Genomic DNA, 23,998 nt, shown 5'->3' on the forward strand with positions numbered 1-23,998 from the left:
TCAGTTGACACAAGTGGCCGTTAGCACCTTACTTGTGACAGTGTTGGGATTTGTCACGATGGCACTGCTGCCCCACGCTTCTCCACACACCCGCTGAGAAGTGTGGGGTGGGCAGAGGTGGGGGCCCGGCCCGCCCCTCCTGCTGCACCCTCAGAGTCGGGCCCACAGTGCCCGAGGCCGCCAATCCCCAGAGACCTGCCTCTGAGGCCCAGCTCTGGCTGCTCCCAGCCGGGGCGCCTGCGACAGGCCTCGGTGAGCTGGGCTGGCTGGAGTCACCAGGCGGACCTGGCCCGGGCCTGGGGCTGTCCCAGCGAGAAGCAGGCCCCATCCACCCAGCCAGGAAGGAGCCCTTCTGCCCCCTGGGATCTTTCTTGGAGACTGGGTGACAAAGCATGGGGACACATATGTGTCTGAAATGAGGAAGTAAGCCCCCACCCTGACAGGTTGAGATTATAGCAACCACCCATCTGTGGCCCGTGGCACAAGGCTGGAGGCATGAAAGGACCCTGGCGGGGCTCTCAGTTTACAGAGCGGCCCAAGGTGGGGCCTGGGGGCCCCCCACTGAGAAGCAGGAGACACAAAAGCCCAAGACCTCGGGGAAGGAACGACACGACACACGCACACCCGTGCCCCCTCTGTCGGCATGCCAGGCGGCCAGGCTGCCCTTCCTGAGGCCCGGGATGGGGACAGCAGCGGGCCCCCTCTTCCAGGAACCCGACATCACCCAAGAATGGTACCAGACCAGGAGGTGACAGAGCCAGGCTGCCCTCAGGGAGAACTCCTGGGAGGGACCGGACCCACAGAGGCACCAATTAGAGGTCTGCCAAGGTCCAAACTCCCACGGGGAGTTCCCATCGTGGCGCAGCGGAAACGCATCTGACTAGCATCCATGAGGTTGCAGGTTCGATCCCTGGCCTCACTCAGTGGGTTAAGGATCCGGCATTGCCGTGAGCTGTGGTGTAGGTCACAGACGCGGCTTAGATCTGGCGTGGCTGTGGCTGTGGTATAGGCTGGTGGCTACCACTCCGACTTGACCCCTAGCCTGGGAACCTCCATATGCTGTGGGTGTGGCCCTAAAACAACAAAAACCTTCCCACGGGCAGAGAGCAGACCCGCGCTGAGTCATCCAGGGCTGGGCACAGGGTGGGGCCCCAAAGCAGATGGGGGGAGGAGAGCTGGGGGGGGTCAGGGAACAGACGCTGAGGAACCTGGCGGCTGCAGGGGGACGAGACCACCGACAGAAGCAGTGGGCCAGCTCCCCGTCCTCACGTCCCTCCAGCTACGAGACAAACGCCTCCATCATTCGGGGAGCCCGGCCCCCCGCAAGGGCCCGGGGGCCTCCGCTGGCCTCTGGCTTCCAACGGTAGGTCCCTGCACGTCGACTACTCTTCCCTCGCAAGGACTTGGGAAGAGGCGCCGCGGCTGTGCTGGGGGATGCGCGTCTCGGCGGACGGGGGGCGGTCTTACATCTCCCTGCTGGGGAACCGTGGCTGCGTGGCCCTCTGCACACCCGTGACCTCCACCCCAGGACGGCAGTGCAAGACACACTCGCAAAAACACCCCCCCAAAGTCACAAGGGCAGAAAGGATATTTAACACGGATGCTGCGGGGGCAGGGGTGGAATTCAGTCAGGTAAATTCCAAACAAAAGACGACAAATCTAAGCTGTCACTTTCCCAGGGCTCCGGGCCACCACATGCCTGAAAGGAAGGCCACGTACCACAGGAGAGTGGCAGGCACCCAGGAGCTCTGGAGCTGCCAGGTGAGCGCCACCTGCAAAGGAGGAAACCGAGGCCAGGGGTGGGGATGGGGGGAGCCGGGGGCTGGTTCATCCAGACAGAGCACGTCTCTGCTTTTCAAAGCACGAGATGGTAACATTTATTTCTTCTATATAATACTTCCTGTTTGCCGGTCTGGTACATGCATCTGAATCTATCATCGGTAAGATCTCATTTTTAAATGAAATCCATGGAACATCACGCTAAACGTTTAACACAGATTTGGAAAGACCACAACGGACCCCGCTCCCTTACAAACTTCACTAGGGGTGGGGGAAGGCACTTTTGCTGCAGAACGCTCAGGTAACAGGCCGCCATCCACCTTGAGGCCGGCTGCCTCAGGGTTGCTCTGGCACCGACCACACATGGGCATGCATATTCAGCGGACCTCAGAGCAAGGGCCTTGCTAATTTAGGGTATTTACTTATTTATTGCTTTCTAATGGATGTGTTCCTCCAGATTCTAAAAGAAAGGCTGCAGATAAGGCAGATTTCCGTCCTCCAATCTCAACCGCTCTGCCTGCGTGATGGGAAGTGACTTTAAGCTCCCCAGGCTGCACAAAAAGCCAACTATTTCTTCCACACAAACAAGGCCAGTCAGGGTGTCTGCAAGCTGCCAGGCGGCTCTTCATTACAGCCATGCCTGACCCGGCGTTCCCAGTTGGAGGGGATTCCGGTGGCTCTCCACAGACAAATAAACAGCCAATACTTACAGGGGACAGCCTTGTAGAACCGATTCCTTAATCAACAGTTAAAGAAGCAAATTGGATTTGCCCTATCACAAAAAAAAATTAATTCCAGATTGTCGTTTTTGTCTTAAGTACAAGGAGGTTGTCTTATAGGCTTGGCTGGATAATTTCATTTTAAAAGTATCTCTAAAATTCGACATCCCTTGGGACTTGTGGTTTTCTCCATCATTATATAACTGTAAACTTCTGGATGGCAGAGATTGGATAATTTCTTTCAGCTGGACCTGGCCCCCTTGGACGTTTCAGTGCCCCTGGACGCTCAGGACGAGCGCCAGCGTCTGGCCAGCGCTCCCAGTCGGGCTTGGGAACGAGACGGGTCCCCGGCACGCAAATCACAAAGTTGTAGCGGGTGAGACTTTTCTGATTGATTCTCCTAAACACATTTTCCTCTCTCTCTGCCCTTAGTTAAAGGAACTGTTAGAGATTCTTTGCACAGGCTGCCACCACGCCAGTGAGTGAAAGAAACAGAAACACACACACACACACACAGCCTCTTAGAGGCTCTGGGGTTGGAGCCTGTTGAGCGGTTTTTCCGTGCCGAGCTCTTTGGGACCATATGTTCACGCAACGTTAGGGAGGGAAGCTGGCCTCCAGCACAGGACAGGCCTGGGCCAGCAGTCCCAGCCACGACCGTAAAACGCTCGGTAAAACCGGCGGCACGCAAGGTGCAGCGTGCGCCTCCACGGGTGAAGGATGCCCGGACGTTGCCAGCCCGGGTGCGTCATCTCTGCGTGGACTACGTTATCATAAGCCTTTATGTTTTAATCCATTCTTCACACCGTGAGAAAAGCAAAATATCACGCGTCCAGTGATCAAGTTATTCCTGTGAAATCCTAAATAAGATGAGAATGTTATTAAAGATATTTATCTTACACAACACGAATAAAATCAATGTGCATGGCCGGTCCGGCATCCTGTTACAGCAACATTCAAATATACGGTTTAGGTGCGGGGGTGGGGGGGGGCCGCTTCTCCTTCCAGACTGGTCAATGAGGAGAGGGCCACCGAGCACTTCTCTCAGAATGTGCGCCTGGCAGCTGGACGCGGAGGGGAGCATTTTTATTGTTAATCAATGCCAATCAATTCTGAGCCTTGATGTTAAATAGGGGTCGATACCGCTGGCTGCAGATGAGATCTGATTTCAATTGGTGAGCAAACCTGCAGAAGTTTTTAATCATAAGGTAAATCAAGGCCTGGAACATAAGTCAGATGAATTAATATAGGCCGTGCAGGACCTCTCCTGCCACTGATCCAGCACGAGGAAATCTCTGTCATATTTCATTATCACTCTTAGGGCAAGCTGAAGGCAGCGTTTGGGGAGCATTTTCTGAGTGGGAGCTGGAGCGCCCCTCGCACCGCACAGCCGCCCTCCGACAACTGCAGGCTGCGAGTCCACCGAGTATAGTTATACGTATGCCCCATGAATCTCATTTTATGCGATTAAGATCCATAAAAATTCAATAGCTTTTCTTCTGCAATTCACATTTTACCTGGTGAAATATCATAAGAATTTCATTATCTTTGCAGCTGTTGCCTAGGATCAAGCAAAGGTTATTATCCTCTTCGAAAACACTATAGAATATGTACGAAAATGTCAGGAGGACTGGGCATTTAAAGCTTGATTTTTTAAAAGAAAAACACTGTCTGAAGTTTAGAATAAACTGTACTTGACATTTATGTTCCGTGATGCATTTCTCGGTAAACTGATTTTGCGAGGAAATTCTTTGAATTCGGCTCAGTGGCTGGATTGTGAAAGGAAAAGGAAAAATGGGGAGGGCTGGGTGGGGGGGAACGGGGGGGGGGGGGAGGCAAGGAAGGGAGGGAGGCAAGGAAGGGAGGGGGCCCCCAAAGCCACCGCCCCCCCTGCCCCGCCCCCAATCAGACCTACAGGATTCTGTAACCTTTCAGCTAACCCTCACCATCACCGAAGGTAGCTCGGAGAACCCTAACTGATTGCCAGGACCTAATCCTATGGATCATTCAGGCCCGTTTAGAGCATTTGAAGAAAAATGGCCAGTGCAAAGCCGGTGATTGACCAGAGAGCTCTGTAAATCACGCCAGTTCGGCACAGTCCTCGGCCTCCACGGCTAGGGTTCCATCTATGATGATAAATTAGCATTAGATGGGACCTAATGAGTTTACTAAACATTTGGGATTTGTGCTAATAAACTGGCTCGCTGTGAACTCGCAGAAGCAAGGAGCAATCCCGGGGCTCCCCCTTATCTCCGTACATGACAGTGAAACCACGCTTCCAATCTGCGATCAATTCATCATCCGACACCACTGTACATTCTTCACAAAAAGATAATTACTGCTTCCCTGGATCAGAGCGCTCATATTTCCTTGGAATTGCAGGCTTGATAGCAGGCACTGTCACCACTTCCGCCGAGCCCCACTATACAGCTCTATTTATGATCATTATTTTCGCCTAAACAAGCCTTTTTCCTCGACTTGATAACAAAACCTGCTATGATGAGAAGGGAACAGCTAAGGCATTGTTTCCTCTGTGGAGGGCTTTTACGTTTAGCGGAGGCCGCTGACAAATATTTTATTCAGGGCATTAGTAAAAGTTTCCACTCGTTAGAAGATATCGCTTCTGTTTCCTTCAAAAAAGAAAAGAAACAAATCCCGTCCCCGGCTCTGATTTGTTAAAAGAAGAAGAAGAAAAAAAAAAAAGGGAAAAGAAAAGGAGCAAGAGAAAAGCAAGTAGTGGAACAGAGAATAAATCAAAACATGATTAAAAAGACCATAGCAGTTTTCAAACCCCACGTCCCCTGGCTTCGCTGCCTCCGCGTTTCTGGACCCTCCGTCCCACCGGGCGAGGGTCCGCCCTGCCGACTGGTCAACTCTGTTTGACCCCCAGCACACGCAATAAATTACCATAACACACAACTCTGAAACAATGTAAATTAGTTACTGCTCACAGTCTAATAAATGGGAACAAATGTGTTTGGGGCTGGAAGGGGGTTCTGGAGGCTATAATTGCTGGGAATAATTATAATGGGGTCTCAGGAAATACAAGCAGCAGTCACTTGTCATGACAAATACCCCTGGCCCAGCAAACAGGCTTCTGACCACAGGACGTGTAACAGCCCCATTTTTTTTTTTTTTTTTTCTGGCCCTAACGTTAAAATGCACTTATGGACCTTGCTTTCCTCACGAGCATGTAAGGACGCCTTTTGAAAACTACACAGCGTATCTCAGTGGCAGCCTGTTCACAACCAAGCCAAGCTCATCTTCACTGTCAAGCTTGCCTGCGACTGGCGCGCTTACAGACTCCGAGAGGGAGCAGCACGTCCAACACAGAAGCTTGGGGGACCCGCAGAAGGAGGCGAAAGAATATCGGTCATTTGGTGGCGGTGGGAGAGGGAGGACCTCGGCTTGAGCCCACCAAGGCACACCTCCGGATGGGAAACCGAGCCGTGTATTAACTTGCATACCTCATTTATTTGCTCAAAGTCGTGCTCTTTGGGGGAAAGGGCTGTTATATTTAGAACCCGCTTGTCAAATTTAATAAATGATAGTTATTGCCATTTTTTCCCCCCCGAAAGCACTTTCCCAGATCCTTCCCACCTTTCCCTGGGGCCCCGGCTGACCAAGCACCGCTGGGCAGCCCGCGTCTCGGTGGCCGGTGGCCGGAGCCGGCCCATGACGACGACCTCGGCCGGCGGGGATGCGCATCGCGTCTGATCCGATCCCCACTTATTTCCTGACGTCAGAGGACGAATCGCTCCACTGAGAAAACGGAAATGGACGCGGAGCTGCCTTGGCAGCACTTCCGATAAGCGGGTATCAGGAAGGGGAGACACAGAGAGGCCGCCCGCCGGGACCACCCCATCCCCGCACACTGATCTGATTTACAAACCCTTCCTAATGTGAAACAAATGCTGCGGGTGTGAATTCATACGTAACCATAAAAACCCGTGCATTACTCTGTCTCGTATTAAATACCACATATAACTCTCAGCAGGTTTTATGTTGTGTTTTACTGTCAGCAATGGCTAAAGCTGGCCTAACATTTTGTTTGGCAATTAGGAAAATTTGTAGTTTAATTTATTAAACCAAAAAAGCCAACAACTACACTCAATGCTGAATTCATTCTGTTTTTAGGCCACAGGGTAGCACATGTGCCTTGCTAATAATTTAATCATTCTCCTTTTATGGCCTGTGCTATTTAAATATTCCAAAAAGTAATACTGGGGTGGGGGGGGAGCCTGAAAATAAGCAAAATTGAGTCATGCCACTTAAATAAACTCTTGGCAAAAAGTTTCAATGTTTTCATTTCTTTGCAAAGTAGACAACTGCTTTAAAAAAGGCGGGGGGGGGGGCAGGACATGTAAACTTCCAAACTCCCCAGAACCCAACAGACAATATCCAAACATCCAAACACCTTGTACTTCAATAAAAACGCCAAGACAGTCAATGCAAGGAAAAATATTGCCCAGAAACCTTTAAGAAGGAAAAAAAAACTGAAATTCACAAAGTATTAACAGTGGCTGTGAGGCCACAAAAACACATGGAGGAATCTTAAATGTATGTTTCTAAATGAAAGAAGCCAGTCTGGAAAGGCAACATGCTGTACTGTTCCATACTGTACAGAATTCAAACTAACTATGGACACACTGAAAGGACCAGTGGTCCCAGGGGGTGGGGGGCGGGGGGGGTGCCAATGAAGAGGCACAGAGGCTCTCTAGGGCAGTGAAAGAAACTATTCTGTAGGACCTCATAAAGGCAGATACATGCCACCGGGCATTTGTCAAAACTCCCAGGCTATACAACACCCAGACTAAACCCCCCTGTAACTCTGGACTTGAGTTCCTGGCAGTGTATCAGTGCTGCCTCATGGACAGAAGCACCCCCCCAATCGGCCAAGAGGAAGGGGGAGGGGCTCTCCTTTCTGCTCATGCTTCTGTAAAACCTAACACTGCTCTAAAAAATAAAGTCTCTTCATTTTTCTAAAATCAGTATCAGAGCACTTTGGAATCCACATTAAATGCAGAGAAGAAAGGCCAGGTTGGGATGGTGTGTCGCTGGGGCGGCGGCACCTTCAGTGTCCCTGCCCATGGCCACCAGCTCCCCAGCACCCGCTTGTGTCTCCCAGGCTTCCCGCTCAGCCCCCGAGGTCACCCTGCGGAGCAGGACACATGGCTCTGAGCCATGGCAACGTGGAAGGCACATCGGTATGAACCTGTCAGGACAGCATTTAGGTGCCTGCCAGCCACACCCCCTGAGGCTGAAGGTCTTCGAAAAACTTAGGGGGGGCTCAAGAAGGAACCCTTCCTCAACAGGCCTGGAGGGGGGGCACCCCACCCCGCCCCAATTCAAAGTGGCCCTGGGGGGCGTTATTTAAAATAAGAGGGGGAGGGGTGCCCTCTGCCCCGGGCCTCGGCCTTAGGCCCCATCCCCACGCAGAGCTGGGTGGCCTGGCTGCCCGGCCCCCACGTGCCCGCCGTGGGAAGCGGGCCGCCGGCCGTGCCCTTAATCGAATCCCACGCTTGTGCTGCACATATGTCACCCTCAGATGGCCCCAGACCAGGCGCGGGCTCCAGCTCCGCCTGCTCAGCGACTCCACAGCATCCAGACTGGCCAGGGCGGCGAGAGCGTTCTGTTCCCGTGAACAGGGACACAGCAAGGGCGAGGCGGTGGTGCGGCTGTGGGGGGGCACCATTGTTGCAGCCCGGGCGGGGATGGCAGGCTTCCGCGGTCAAGGGTGGGCTTTCCCCCTTGGGCGATTCGTCACCACCGGGGCTGCGCGCGTCGCTGACGGTGGCACCCTGCCCCCCCCCACTGCCTCCCGCGGGGCGAGGCGCGGGGGAGGGGCGGGCGGGGCGGGCGCCGCGGGCGCGGGTCCGGGTCCGGGCGGCGGGCGCTGGGCCTCCTCCCCAGATGTGCGGGCGGCTCGCTCCGCGGCCGGCAGAGACTCTCTGGAGCCGACTCCTTCCGCCAGCGGGGCCTGGGCTCCGGGTCCTACAACAACACCGCTGGAGCCCCTTCCTTTCCGCACATGTTAAACTCATTTCCTAGTGAATTATTGGGAAAGCAAGGCGCTCCCCCCTCCGCTGTTCTCAGAGGATGCACTCTGGCACCACGGCCCGCGTGCATGTGGAGTATTTTCTAGCTGACCAACTTCCAGCGAAGGAATTACAGAGGGGTATTTTTCATTTGTTCTGTTTGCAAAGGGAAGGGGAAATGAGTGATTGGAAAACAACCAAAATAAGGGTGTCCCTATTCCACCCCCCCCCCGCCCCGCACCCCCCTCCCCCCAGTGCGCCTCATCGAATTGTTTGCAAACTCACGGCATTTATGACGTGGACAGATAGTACTGTTTTCTGAATCAACAACAGCTTTGAAAACAGTTTTCCCAAGCTCCTTCCATTTAACGAACGCTAGTTACCCCAAAGCCTAAGCAGCTTATAAAACACAAGCCAGAAAACCCCTAGCACATAAACCTCCTCCGCTTATTTTTCTAAATTATAGCCATATTTTTATTTTAAAGCATTAATAATACCAGCATAATGTCTCATTATACAGCGTTTTGACCACAAACATTTTTGGGAGATCTGCTACGAAGATAAACAAACAAGAGGAGCCTGTGTTCTGGCGAGCTGACGGAGTGAATGGTTTTCATTTTCTCTGAGTGTAAGCTCCAGAAGCTCTGCCAAGCACAGGTTAAGCTCCTTGAGTTTTCACTTCCTGTACCCCTACTTGTCAATCACTTCCTGTCTGCAACGACAATTTCCATCATTAGAGCCTGGAATTTTTATCTCCTCCAACATGCCACTGTTAGTTTGAATTCCGATCAATTATTCACCCCCTTTGAAAAGGAACCGACAATTAAGGCATCCACGTGAGCCACCGACATGCGGGAGGGTCGCAGCCTCCTGGTTTGGGTCCTAAATGCTCTGATGAGGCCAGCTTCTCCCGCTTTCGCCGGCCGCATGAGAAGGCCTCTGGCCAGCCCCAATTATCTTCTGGTGCACAGAGAGTAATTATTTGCTTCCTGTAAGCATGCGTAACAGAACCCGGAGTTTGGACGGCTTTCCACAAGGTAATCCAATTCATCCGAGCCATCCTAACACAATTACAGGCACTGGCAATATCTTTGCTTTTCACCTGATAAGGCTGCCGCAGAGGCCCGGGATGGCTTGCGTCAACATACCTCCTGCAGGATAGCTTCTGACAGCCCTGCGTTTCGGCCCCTCCCCTCCCTCGCCCCCTGCCTTTGCCTACCCGACAGCATGCAGTTCCCGGGCTCCTGTGCACAGCAGCTCCAGAGAGGCTTCTCCCTTGCACAAGCACACAAGAATCAGGGCTGTTTCAGAGGGTTGCGGAAGTCATTATGGGTGTGTGGCTTGTTTTAAAACCCGGCCTTCGACGGGCCTGGCCGTGGAGTCCTCGCCCAGGCCAGGCCAGGCCAGGCCAGGCGGCCATAAATCTCTGCAGGCCTCCTGGGCCTAGACCAGAGATGCCGGAGCTGGGCCTGGCGGTGGCTCTGCACCGCGTGGCCCGTGACTGCACGCTGGCACAGGGTGGCAGGGAGCCCTCAGACTTAGCACGTGTGATGTCCAAACCCTAATCCCGGGGCTTCCAGGGAGAAGAAAACAGAGTGGGAGCTGTTTCTGGTGTCTCCCGGTCGAAATGAAAGCATGGCATTGTGACTCAATAATGCGGCTCTTCCTCTTCTGTTTATTTTCAGAAGTTTATGCAAAGAAATGTTTCGAGCATGAATGAGCACGCTGAACTTTTTGCCTCTCTCCACTGGCGTGCCAGCGAATAAAACAGCCATTCACACCTGAGCACCGAGCAGCCAAATGGGGCCGGTGCCAGGCAAAATCGGATTCTTTGTAGCCACGGCCATTCATCCAAAGTGTGCTCTCAGAGTGCCAAATTTCTAGCCAATATTTTCCCTTCACCGAAGCCCCAGTGTACTAAAACAGGTCCTGAACCAGAGAGCCTCTCACACACACAGCCAACCCCCAGCGAAGGGCTCCGGGATCCCAGGCCTGTTGGCTGATAATTATATTCACATCTTGAAGAAACCCGAGAAGGAGAAATTAACACCAAACTATACTGTTTTCATTGCGTTATGCAGATGAAATGACAAGTTGTCGTTTAAGAAGTTAATAAACAGTCTCCGTTTTGCAGGTTATCCAAATGCTACTGAATAGAAAACCTTGGATCCCTAAATGATGTGTAATTAAAATTATTTTTAAAATCCTCCTTGACAGGCCGGGGCTTAGCCAAAATGTAAATGACATTAAAGAAGACAATGAATTTAATTTTATTTAATGTCCCTTTTTGCAGATCCTCATTTACATAGCATTTTTAACAAAAGCGTTGACCTTATAAACGCTGGCATTTGTACAGCTCCCTCGGAGTTGGATTTAATCACGCTCCGGCAAAGCCATGAGGGAGGAAGCCTTAAGTTCTCTGCTTGGAGATGGAGCAGGAATAAAAACATTGGGACTGGTCAAATGTTTATCCTCCCCGCTTCTGAAAACAACCTGACAAGAAGATGTAAGGGGCTAGGGAATAACCCGGTGCTGTTTGTAAGGCTTGGTAATAATCACACATAATCGTTTGGAAATATAGCTAATAAAAAATATAATGAGTGTTCAGCAAAATCGGCATTAGGCCCAAATTACATGATATTAATACTTGAACAGGTGCAGAAAGGCGCTTTAAATGAGGTAAATGAATAAAATGTCCCAGAGCACAACTGTGTGTGCTGACAAAAAGTCAATGCCATGAATAATTCAGCGAGGAGGATTGCCAGCAAAGGTCGGCTCTCTTTGACCTTTGTGACAGGAAGTGAAAGGAAACACTGTTGACTAAAAAAAAAAAAAAGAAAGAAAGAAAGAAAAAGAGAAAGAACGAAGGAACACCTCCGCTCGGGCTCCGGCTCCCCTTCTGCCATCACTTGAAAGGTGTAAACTTAAAACTCTTAAATGAGCCAAAGGAGGCTCCGGAGGGGCTGGCAGCCTAAACCTGTGGAAGGTAGCGCATCGAACTAAAGGCGATGGGAAATCGCAGACAATGAAAGGTTAAGTCAATAATATCTTCCTACAACCCAGTGTCAATTATGTATAAAAAAATCTGAGGTCAGCTGAAAAGTATTTTCAGAGCCCACAGGGTTGAAATTTTGTAACAGCTGTTAAATATGACAAAACTACCCCCCCCCCCAAACTAAAGCTATTCCAAACTCTGTATGAAAGAAAATGGGATAAACAGATGTCTGGCTTCCAGACAGGAAAGTAGGACAGACTTGGAATGATAAGTCTCCCAAACTCTGAGCCCAGTGCCAGATTTACGGGGGAAGGGGCACTGCCTGCCACAGAGATGCCAGCGAGCAGGGCGCCCGAGACGGTGCCATCTGGACCCGCCCCGCCGAGCGTGCCCCCGCGCTGCCCCGGAGCACGCAGTGTGCGACCCGGCCCCTCTGGGCGGTCACGTCACCCGGCTCCCGCCACCTCCAGTCTGCAACAGTTGGACCCTGCAGCTCTGGTCCGGGGAGGCCCAGCACGGAAGGGGAGGTAAGCGCCGTACCTTCCCGGGCAAGGGCAGAGGCCCGAGGAAACACCGGGATGGCACGGGAGGAGGGCGAGAGGCTGAGTGTGGTTTTGGTTTATAGCAGCTACACCAACATCCTGTAATCATTTACAGCCCTTGGAATGTACGGGTGAAACAGGAGAGATTTATCTGTTCATAGTTGGGATGTGTGGACAATGGGTGTTCCTAATGAAGACCATCTGCTTTGTGTTTTCCCAGAAAACATTAGTCCATGAGGAAAACGATACTCCCGTCCTTTCCAGCAACACCCTCAAATCCATGCACATCCCCACACGCACGGATACGTACACAGACGGGGCTGTGTGTACACGGGGGTGTGTTCACACACACACGTGTGTGTGGTGTGTGCCCTGCGCACACGTACGTACTGTGTGGCTGTGCATGCACACATGTGCCCGCGCGTGCACCCACCCACGGGGGCCCCTGCCCTCCCTGCATCTGGCTCTCCGCAGGTCCCCCCCATCTCACCCAGATGCGGGCTCCCGCCGTGCGTCTTTACTGACCACGAGGTTTCTTCCCCGGGGCTCCGCTTCTCCTTTACCCCCGTCAGTTGCTGTATTATTTTAAACATGCCCTGGTAGGATTGTATCTGTGACACTACACCCCAAAAATGGCACTGTTTTATGGCGAAGAAAACAGTTAGCAAAAGTGAAAGCTTCCCCATCAATGAAAAGGGTTTCGTGATGCAAAAAACACCCTCACTTTTCTCCCTGTTTTTACGGAGGGGTCTCCCCACGCTGCTTGTGAGGATTTAAGGCTCTTCTGAAAGAGAACGAAACGGAACTGCGTCATTAATTGACTTAGGGCATCAGGGTCTGTAGAATATGCCAGCTCCCTGCCAGAACGGGGAGCCGACTTCTCCGCTCTCATAACACAGAAAAGCAGCCTCGGCGTGCGGAAGAGGCGCCGGGTGGGTTACAACAAATGTGGGCCCATTGATCTCAATTCAGGTTGGAGTGATTGGTTTATATCCTCGGGACAAATATGCCTTATCTGGTCAGAACCTACTAACTGTATCCAAAGGCCACAAGGAGCCAGCAAAGCACATTGTATATAATTCTTTTTTAAGCCAACTAACCAAGTGATGACATTGCTGATGGGGACCTGTAGACTGACTCACCAATCTGATGGGATATTTTATTCTGCAATACTCAGGAGGAAACACGGGCTTGAAACCCACATAGGCAACTAATTTTAGGAGGCAACACACACACACACACCACAGAGATGATTGTCATTATGAAATGGAAACACATCTCGGTGGCGAAGGGCTGCTTTTCTCGGAAGAGAGGCCCTCCTCTGGGCCTTCTCCTTTCTCTGATTAACACAACTGGCCCTAGTGAACACCAAGCTCTTCATTTTCTCCCCCTAGAAGTGCACCTTAAACTGGAGACTGCGCCAATACCGCAATCATTTCACAAGGATTTACATCAAGCAACAACATGCAAATAGTATTTGTCATGATAAGTGACAGCTCGCTTCAGAATGCTAAAAATGTACCTGCTATTTGTCATTACATAAAACCATCCTTACCTTAAAATCCCTAACATGGAAGGTGATTAAAATTCCTATCAAATTGTCATATCTTTGAATTTAGAAGCAGAACAGGTTTTTCATCAATAATTAAGACCTCCAAAGCATTTATGCCTGGCGTAAATGGAGCTGCAATCCTCCTTATTCAAATAAACTTGGTAAACCCATTAACCAAATGTTTTCACATTTTTCGCCTCCTCTCATGCTTCTAGAATATCAAATGATCACCCCCTTCTCTTAGGTTAGCGAGGCGTCAGTAATCTTAGCACATATTTTAATTAACCAAATAGAAGAGCATGTTCACTCGGACAAGCCGGATACATTTCTGCATATCTAAGGAAGACGTTTCCCATTGTGTGATAAAAATTAGTATTGAAAGTTCTTCAGTACCAAGACAGTCAGTACATGATTGAATGCTACCCAAACCAAAAGCGATCTGGAAGGGAAGGGCGCATCCAAAATGTTAGCCGAGTCCACGGGGCTCCTTCATCGCTGTGCCAGGCTAAAAACCTCACGACTCAAAAACACGTCATCTTTTTAAATGCATAAGGAGCACAAGTGGAAGACAATCCCAAAGAGGAAACACTTTACAACCCCACGCTAGGAGCACACCCGCAAGGCCTTTTCAACCATCCTACACCCAGACAAGATTCCAGGAGCGGCTCAAACACTTTCAGCCAATCAGAAAAAAATAATAATAATAATAAATTCAGTTGCAAGACAACAATCCAAGGCCATATACTTTCCATAGCCACAACACTAAAGGCAAATATAATTATATTGATTTTTGTAGTTCAAGTCCTATAAAGTGTTGAACTTGTTCTCAATTGCCTGAGTGACGGCCACAACTGGTCAACCCTATTTGATTACTAATAAGAGAGCTGTCCCTTCTGTCAGATACCGAACATTCTCCACTAAGCAAACAGCTATTCCAGCTAGTTAAACATTAGCATTGCTCTCCACTGGTGGCACATATTTCTTTAGGCTTAACTCATAGAGTTTTCCGGGTTTAATTTTTCAGACACTGGACAGCAAAGTTCATGATCAAAAGATAACTTTGTAATGAAAGCTGCTGAAATTCAACCCCTCTTCAAAACAGTCTGAACCTCTGCTTCACAAAACTGGTGTCATATGTACACATCTAGCATTTATTCGGCTTGGGTACCAATTTCAAAATCTGCAGTCAATCACACACTAGGCCTTTTGCTGTTACCCACTGTTAGGACGGAGGAAATCTTCCTCTCCCCCAGGTCACGGAAACCCCAGCGATTTGGGTGATTTGGGTGAGGGCTGGGAGAGGAGGGTGGGGGTGTTTTTGTTGTTGCTAGGAAAGCAATGCCAAGTGCATATTAGCACTATTAGGACTAATGATTAGTATCTTTAAAGGATGCAACGTTGCCCAAGGAAGATGATAAGCAGCAAGATGAAGAGCAGCAAATGTAAAGAATGCATACAGCTAATCTAGTTATGGAAATTAATGTTGGAAAATGTAACCAGCATGTGTAATTAGTTTCAATTATAACAACTTTGGTTTGTTAGTTACATATTTGCTACTTGACATAAAACGACAGCCACAATTGGAAAAAAATTAGGAGACATTTTGCAACTAATTGAGAGCAGATTCAATTCATTCTAACACTGGGCAACAATTAGGACCGGAACACCACCCAAGACTCAACTTCAGCTATCATCCGAGAGAAAAATAATGCAAAAATGAAATACTTGTTAACAAATTAGCAAAAAGCACTTTATGACATATCTCTGGGTTTAAAGCCAGAAACTCTCTAGGCATAAAGCGCTCCTCACAGTGAGAGCAGTGGCAGATGAAACTGCTTCCCTTGACAACTCGCAAGCAATTACTGAATCCCCACAGAGCGAGGCACCAGGTTTCCAAGTCAACCCACCTGTGCACGATAACACACGCGGACAACAAATGGTGCCACGCACGAGATGAGCTCAACACCAGACTCACAAACAGGGAGCAACCGGAACCCAAGCCAGGCGACGGGTTTTGTTGCTGCTGCGGTTTTGTTTTGAAAAATAAAGAAGTCATCCTTACCTGTCAATGATCACAGGGTCTGAGGGTGTTTCATTTCTATTGCCACAACTCTTCTTGTCACAGCACCGGCTGTGGAATAATGGTAAACAGTGGTTTTAATACACATTTCATCCTCTTATGTTCGACTTGCATTTTTTTTTTTTTGAAGTCTGACAGTAAAGCGGTTGGAGTCAAGAAAATAAGTTATCCTACCAAGGCAGCGTGGCACGTTTAAACCCAGTGCATTCACGTGCTCTGCCGCTCAACTCGTGATGTAACTTTCTACCAGAAGGAGCAAAGTTGGGCTTAGCACTGGAGGCTAGGAGGGTGACGGAGCTACTACTGAAATTGTGATGCTAAAATATGGAAAACGTTGCCGGTGTTTGTCTTTGCAATGAACTGAGGAGAAGGGGAAGCAGGAGGCTTGGGAATAACTTTTCACAGCTTCAGCTTTTGTTTACCTCTAATTGTCAAGCTGTTATTTCTGGAAAAGATGCAAGATGCCACCTTCAACCAATATTTCTTTGGGGCATTTATTAATTATAACCACAAAAGCATGCATCAATCTATCAGAAACTTCTATTGTTCCTTCTTTAAGCCTACCTTAACTCCGTTATTGAAACTTTAATTAAAGCAGAAATGAAACAAAAATGTTATGCTTCTTGCATTTTAAAAAAGCATACTTGTATAATGGTTACATGTCTAAATTAGCTAAATTAACACCATATGGTAGGCAAAGTATATAAAGCCTTTTAAAGCTGACAGCTAAAGTGATTAAAGAAAGTCTACAGTCTTCCACTTAGAGCTTAAATCACATCTGTGCGCTTTCTATGTTAATTGCAGTACATGCAGAAGTGGATAATAAAGAAATTCCACTTTATTGGTTGTAATTTATATTTATTACCTGATATGAGAAAAAGTCAGCTTTTGTATATTAGTGCTGTAACAATATGTCTGCTCAGAAATGGCATTTAGGCAACAGGCACCGTAGCCAGGCAGAGTATGCCCCTCAGAGTCCGCGGCCTGCTACTGTAGCCTGCAAGCCTGCAAAGCAGGTCCTTATTATCCCTTGCAACTATATTTCACATGCCGCACATACAAAGTCAATGATGCATTTTTATTTGCCATGTAGGGGTGAAACTCTTGTGGTAGTTAGGAAAAAAAAACAGGTGGGAAATTGCTCTTCTGACAGAGATCTCAAGATACGTGCACGCTACCTAACAACAATATGAACGATGCATCGCTGCTCTGGGGAAGAGGTTAACTGACAGAATCACAATCCAATTCTCACATACTCCAGCTCTATAATAAGTACAAAAGAGTTTCCTTTTTATCAATATCAGACAATTGTATATCTCCGGATGCGAGCGCTTGGGAGGGAACTAGTAAAATGATTCCGACTGATCTCTGACTCCTCCGGCATCGCGGACAGATGCATCACCCAGGACCTGTTTTCATTTTTGACTACACAGCAGCGACACGGCCAACATATTAATCCGCTCTGCTGAGCAGCCGGTCGCGTTGATCACCGGGGCGGGAGGGGGGGCGGTGTGTGTAAGGGGCGGGGGGGGGGGGGGCGGGATGAGACCCGGCTCCTCCGTGGCCGGCCTGCGGCCGCGGGCCGATTACATTTCAATCGATGCCTTTCCCGAAGTTGGGCGGGGTGGCGGCGCCTGGACGCGGCGTCCTTTGTAGACGCAGCTGGCGCCGAGGCCGCCCGCGCCCCCGCCGCCCGCCGCCCGCCGCCCGCCGCTCACCTGCACATGATCTCGTGGGTCAGCAGCACGCGGCACATCTCCGGGTTCTTGTCCTGGCCCTCGTAGACGATGGCCTGCGCGGGGGACAAGCAGAGGCGGGGTTAAGCGGTGCCCGCGGCTTTGGCGCCGGGTCGCCCCGGGCGCTGCAGGCCTTGCGGGCTGCAGGTGCGCGGCGGGCGAGGGGAGGCGTCCCAGGCCACCCTCCCAGCGGGGTCAGCCGGAGCCTGGCTAGGCCGAGGCGGCCTACCCTCCTGGGCGCCCGCCGGGCCTGCGCGGGGCCTTCTGCTTGGGAGGACAACGGCCGCGCTCGGGCCAGGGCGAGGGCCGGGGAGAGAGGCCAAGGCCCGGGCGCAGGGAGCGAGGGGGCGCTGGCATCGACCCCAGTGCCCCAGCTCCCCAGCTCCGGGTCCTCCCGCCTGCCCGCGCCGCCGCCGCCGCCGCCGCCGCCGCCGCCGCCGCCGCCGGGCCGCGTCCTCGGGCCATTGTCTACACCGGATCCCAATCAGCGCATTAGGCGAGGCCGACCAGAACGAGCTAAGCCTGAAGCGGCGGGAGCCGCGCGGGCAGCGGTTTGCCTGGTGTCCAGGGCGGCGCCCTCCCTGCCCTGCGCTCTCGCCAGGCTCGGGCAAGTCGGGCGCCCGGCCGCTCCCCGCGTTCCAAGTCCCGGCGCCCGCGTGGGCCGCCCGCCCAGGCCCCGCCGCCGCTCGGAGCGCTCGGCCGCGACCCGGCTCCGCACGCGGCGGGCAGCCCTGAGGCCCGGGCACCGCAGCCGCACGTGGCCGCGCGGGACCGGGCCTGGTGGGCGCCCCGCAGGCGTGCGGGGGGCCCCGGGGAGCCCGGGCCCGCGCGGCCACGTGCTCCTCGCCGGATGATATTTGGAAAGAAAGTGCTAATGGCCAATCTGGTGTTTATTTTGAAACTGCTAACAATGATTTTTCTCGGGTAAAAAGGCAGTGTCTGCGCACACGCTCTGGTGGGTTTTGAGCAGAGGCTCCGCCAGATGGTGCGAAGCCCTAGGTGCGCTCACGGCCGCGCTCAGCCCGGCTCCGCCGCCGGGAACCCGGGCCAGGGGCCGCCCGCGCCTGCCCCACTGCGGCCTTGCAAAAAAAAAAAAAAAAAAAAAAAAAAGAAGAAGAAGAAAGAAAGAGAGAAAAAAGGAAAAAAGCCACTGGGGGATGGGCAGGGGGCGGGCGCCGGGAGCTGCAAGTTCCCCCACAGAAAATTCCGCAGAAGGGGGAGGGGAGCCCTCTCTCCGGCTCCCCCCCCCCACCCCCGCAAATTATCTGGAAATTACTTCCAACCTCCTCGGGCACTGCTGACACTTTCCTCCACTTCCAGGCGGACAAAGCCCTTTCTCGGGAAAGCCCGGGGCTGCCCTCTGGGAAGAGGGAAGGGTTCCCTCCAGCCCCTGTCCCACTGCCTCCCTCCGGATCCGCTCGGAACCACAGAAGTGATGGGTGTCACCACAGGCCAACGGGCCGCCTGGGGCTCAGGGCGCGTGGCCGCGGCGCGCACCAGCACTTCTGAGAACGCGGCTTGTCCCTCGGATGGATCCCCGTATTTATATTTGATTTATTTTTTATTTTGTAGCACAAACAGAAATCCATAAACTGTCGGTTCAGCGCCATTGACTCTTTGATCAGTTACTGGGCTATTTCTTTCCTTTTTTTTTCCTCCTCAATCCCCGTCAGTGAGAGGAGATTAAATGCCTTTATTTTCAGCCCTGTTTATACAGCAAAGGTGCAGGGATAAATGAACAATAAAAGTGCACTTAAAGCGAAGCCTCCTCCTCTCTGCAGAAACTCTGTGCCACCTACATCAGCCTCTTCCTCAGTCTATGGCCATTTCCGAAAACATTTCACTCTTACATACAAAGGAAATAAAAGCACCCTGTCAACGTGCAGCCCAAGTTCCAGAGGCTTCCCTGAATCCGAATGAAATAATTACCGAAGGGCACACTGCCTCCGTCTTTGTCAGAAAGACGGTAGTTTACCTGTCAGATCTGTTTTACTCTGAGAGAAAACCACACTGTTTTTTCCCAATGCAGACATTAAAATCTAACACGCTTGTTGCCTAGGTTAAGGACAAACTTTTTACAAGCTAAGTAAAATCCGAAAACTCATTGCCGTGCAGAGAGTGGGCAGTGTGCACTGCTGGGCTGCGAGAAGCACGAGAGACTTTTTTACTCGGTTCACGATTCTTAGAGTTAGCATCAGAACTGAAGACACTACTTTCATTTCTGAGCATGAAGCTCCGTTTGCAAGTATATTGTAATCAATCGGGGCAGAGTGGATTGAATTCGCTTTGGATTTGCCCCTCCTCCAACACTATTGAAAGAAAATGGAAAAAAAAAAATCCTTAAAACAACTTAACAACAACGCACCATCCCACACAAAACCAGCCAGAGACTGTACAATGTCAAAAAGCAATGAAGCACTCTTCTGCACTTAATCACACAACTGATAGCCAATATTATCATCGGAAAAGTTGACCAAGACAGGTTAAATAATTTAATAAGGAACTGCTTGTAATTATGTTATTTACAAGGTATGACAGAGGGCGGAGAGGGACCAGCAGCTACCCCCAGAGCAATGGACGGGTGACCCCTGGAGCTCGGAGTTTGAATTATGGAGATGGGGGGCTGAGAGGTGAAGATGGGCTGGAGGAGGACAAGGTGACTTTTCACCCCAACACATTTAACTTTTAAATCCAAAGAAACGTCTCGTGTTACCAGACCATCACACTGGAGAGGAGGAAAAAATCAACTCATCAAGTCCAACTCAATGAGCTTTGGAAAGGAGTTAGTTGCCTTTGTTATGGGGAAAAAAAAAATCAATGAAATGATTCCAAGCAGAGAGAGAAACATTTAAAAATATATAAGGGTGGGGGAGGGGGGAGAGATCGTGGCAATTTTCTGTCAAATATTAATTACCATAATTAATTAAGACAGAATTTGATTCCAATCACAAGCCATTTAATAAAGCATCTATGTCCTGTTCTAATGACAACATAAACTATTTTACCAATCGCTTCATTTATTCCAATAAATATGGAATTCTCATTAGCATGTCAAGGAAACTAAATGGAAAACAAATACAGCAGACCCATTTGTCAGTCCCCTGGCCTCCGAAACCCAGGACAACCCCAGCTGAGCAGTGAAAACTGGTGTGTAGAGGCTTAAACTTTCTCACCTGTTTGGTCATTGAATCTATGAGCCGAACATACAGATCCTGCTCCGTTCTGACTCCTGCAAGAAACAGGGACAAATTCTCATCAGGATTTTAGCAAGGGCAAACGGGGGCACAGGAAGTCGGTAACTCAGGACTGCTGCCACCGTGATGCAGCAAAACTTAGGCAAGCCCTTTAAAAGGCAGGAAAGAGAAGCCCAATCGCTTCTCATTTGATTTTTTTTTTCCTTCTTCTTCTTCTTTTAAGAACCTCCAGACTCTCAGGGTTTGCATGTAAAGATGCAAGAAATTTAGGTGGCTGAGAGCAGGCCTGGTTGCTGCCCTGGGTGGGCCCAAGGGCTGATTTATTTTTAAGAAACAGAAAGCAGCAAATGGAAACTAAGTGGGAGTCTGAACTCTTTCTAATGTCTCTCGAGGATTTTTTAGAAACTCGTGCACAGGAAGTAAGTTATGCTCGGTTTACAGAGCTACCCCCATCTCAATAATTAACATTAATTTGCAAAATTGAAAAAAGTCACTTAAAAGTGATGTTCTGCTGGCGCCCCGATCGATCCCCTTTTTACTTTCCACTTCAAGCCCGACCGGTTAATCATGTGAAGTGCCATCGACTTATTGATCGTTTATGTTTTGTTTTCCTTCTATGCCATGAGAAGATGTCGTGTTTACATCCATGTCATTTTAATCTCAAAATCTTTATGTCCTTTAACCACCTCGGAGAAGGAGAGCGAGCCCGGCGGGGCGGGCAGGCAGTGGCGGCAGCAGGCACTTACCGTTGCTGTACAGCAGCTGGAGTTTATAGTGGATGCCGTTGTTGGTTTTCTCGTTGTTGGGCTCCTGAAAGTAACGAGAAATAATTGCATTTAGTGCGATCGGTGTCCGGCGCGGCCACCGCACTCGGTCCCCGTCCACGACCGAGGCCCCTTGGCCTCACACATGGCAGGAATCCTAGCTCGGAGCAGCGCGGTGATGTCACTTTCCTGCTGGAAGCCCAGCGTTCTCCTCGCCCGGAGTAGGTCCGGGGGCGCAGAGAAGTTGCCCGGCCCTCGGCGGGCCCCGGCGGCCGCACGTGGCGGCGGCGGCGGGGGCGCCTGGCGGAGCGGTCCCCGCCGCCGAGGGGGGCACTCCGGGCCACCGCGCTTGGGCACCGCCTGCCTCCCACTTCTAGAAAGATGGAGGGTGTGATTGTATGTTTGCACTTACTTTCTCTTTCTCCACAAAGTCCACAAAAGCGGTCCTTTCAATCTCCACCGGCTGCCCCTGCCTGTCGTAGAGCGCCAGCACGAAGTGGAAGAAATTGGATTTCCGGAGGTTGGAAGGCGGCTGTTTCTCGAAGTGCGCCCGCGCCAGCCCCACGCCGCTGCGGGAGGAAAGAGACAGCGGCCCGGTGAGGAGCGCGGCGCCGGCCGGCTGCGGGGACCCGGTGGGGCCGGGGCGCGCGGGGGCGGCCGGTACGTACCTCTGGGCGGCCGTGTTGGCGTCCACCACCCCCGCCGTGTGCATCCACGAGCGCACCGGGTTCATGCCGCTGCCCAGCGGCTCCTCCTTCATGGTCGTCCCCCCGCGCGGAATATTCTCCTGAATCCCAAACATGAAAACTGGTGGCGGCGGCCGCAGCTCCCGGCCGACAGCGCTTCCGCGAGCAGCGGCGCTCGGGGCTCGGCGGCAGGCGGCTGCCCTGGCCGCGCTCGCCCTGCTCGGCGCCTGCGGTCCGGCCCGCCGCCGGCTTCAGCCCGTCCCGGGCAGGCGCGACATACACCGGCGGCTGGGCGCTCCGGACGGCCGGGGGCGCGGAGGCTGCTACACCGGCGGCGGCGGCGGCGGCGGCGCTTCGGAGGAGCAGGACGCGGTGGCCGCGGCGGCGGTTGTTGTTGTTGTTGTTTGCAGGCGCGCTCAACGTGGTGTCATCCTAGCCAGGCGGCGTCCGCGGCTGCAGGACACTGCGGGATCGCCCGCTTCTGGCGCGGCCCGCCTGCTCCAAAGACAAATAAACGGGGCAGTGAGTGCCGCGGCGCAGTCCCGGGCGCAGGCGGGGCGCGGCGGGGCCTGGAGCGGCGCGCGCAGCGGACGGAGGCGCACAAAACTCAGCCCTCTCTCCCCGAGGAATGGACCCTTTCCCGGGAGCCAAAACTCGAAGCCCCCGGGAGCGGCGCTGTCAGAGGGTGACGTCGGGGGGCGGCGCCTGCGCCATATATGGGAGCGGCCGCCCCTCGCCGCGCCCCTCGCCGCCGCCGCCGCCGCCGCCGCGCTCGCCGACTGACTGCCTGACGGCGCCGCGAGCCGGCCCGAGCCCCGCGAGCCCCGCGAGCCCCGCCGCCGCCGAGCGCCGCCGAGCGCCGCCGCCGCCCCCAGCCACGCGCCGCGGCTGCTCGCGCCCACCCGCAGCCAAGGAAGTTACGACTCGCCCAAATAAGTCTTGAAATGAAACAAACAACCAGTGCACACTTGCAGCTTGGTCCCCGTAATGCCTCCTCCTGCAATCAGCCACACACTCAAAACACGGCGGGGAGAAAGGGGGAAAATGCCGAGGCGCCCCCAGTTGCCCAAATGCTTTGCAATAAATGCAAAGGGCCGCAGATCGCCCAGGGAAGGCCCAAAGGGAAAAGTAGGCAGAGGCAAGCAGGCCGCAGGAAGGGAGCTGGAGGGGACAAGGGACGCACTGGGGGGCCGGGGGCGGAGGGGGGCAGGGCTCCCCGGCCAAGGCGGGGCGCGCAGCTCAGCCTGCTTTCTAAGCAGACCTAAGGTTGCTGGGGGGGCCGATCTGCCCCAGTCTGGGCCTCGCCCGGCGCCGGTGTTTTCCGCCCCGGCAGAGGCCACTGAGTGTTGGGATGGGGACCCACGTCGGAGGCGGCCTCTGCCAGCTGCTCTTTCCCGGTGGCCACGGGAGACCTGGTCCCCTGGCCTGTCCTTAGGCGCGGCGAGTGACAAAGAAGGCTCTGGGCTCTCTGGGCGGACAGGAAGCGCGCCCGGCCTCTCCGGCGACCTGGAGCCGGGTGTCCGGCTGCGCGCCCTGCGCGGTGGCCAGACCTCCCCGGCGCCAGCCGCTCTAAAAGCCGAGCGGACGCCGCGGGCGCCCGGGTCCTGCCCTCGGTGCCGCCGGGCCCGGGTGAGCGCGCGACGCGCGGCTTCCAGACCTGGTTTCGAGGAATCGGGAGGGCAGCGAGGCGCGGACTGCTTGTGGGCCCGGAGGCCCGGCTCCCGCAGCGGGGACGCGGCGCCCAGGCGCACTGCCTGCCCTAAGGACGACTGAGCGACAGGGAGCGGAGACCCAGGGGACGACCGGGAGCTGTCCCGGCACTTCCCTGCCAAGAAATCAGGCCCTTTTGATTAAAACAAACAAAACCCAAAAAACAGGTTTCAGAGTGCAAGTGTGTCGCAGGACAGCTTCTT

General features: G+C 52.6%; 1 protein-coding gene across 39 annotated transcripts in view; it reads right to left on the reverse strand.

Moving 5' to 3' along the window:
- EBF3 (EBF transcription factor 3) overlaps positions 1-22,706 on the reverse strand; it is a 116,156-nt gene extending 93,450 nt beyond the window's left edge. For 19 of the 39 annotated variants that reach the window (XR_014827694.1, XR_014827691.1, XR_014827693.1 and 16 more), the window contains exons 1-6: positions 22,068-22,326; positions 21,812-21,968; positions 21,382-21,445; positions 20,615-20,670; positions 17,424-17,497; positions 15,688-15,756 (exon numbers count right to left, since the gene is read on the reverse strand). Coding sequence is in view for 24 of the 39 variants with exons in the window: in XM_003359401.5 (XP_003359449.1) it covers positions 15,688-15,756; positions 17,424-17,497; positions 20,615-20,670; positions 21,382-21,445; positions 21,812-21,968; positions 22,068-22,201 (554 nt within the window). In the remaining 15 variants the exon portion in view is untranslated. Of the gene's footprint in view, positions 1-9,755; positions 10,525-15,687; positions 15,757-17,423; positions 17,498-20,614; positions 20,671-21,381; positions 21,446-21,811; positions 21,969-22,067; positions 22,327-22,358 lie in introns of those variants that run through there. The other 20 variants (XR_014827698.1, XM_084996768.1, XM_084996766.1 and 17 more) reach the window with 7 other exon arrangements.
- Between the last annotated feature and the right edge of the window lie 1,292 nt (positions 22,707-23,998).

The sequence above is a fragment of the Sus scrofa genome, chromosome 14, assembly GCF_054392235.1.
Source record: "Sus scrofa isolate SSC_HxYL_T2T_F1_AM1 chromosome 14, Sscrofa_HxYL_maternal_Yorkshire_Landrace_v2.0, whole genome shotgun sequence".
NCBI classification, from domain to species: domain Eukaryota; kingdom Metazoa; phylum Chordata; class Mammalia; order Artiodactyla; family Suidae; genus Sus; species Sus scrofa.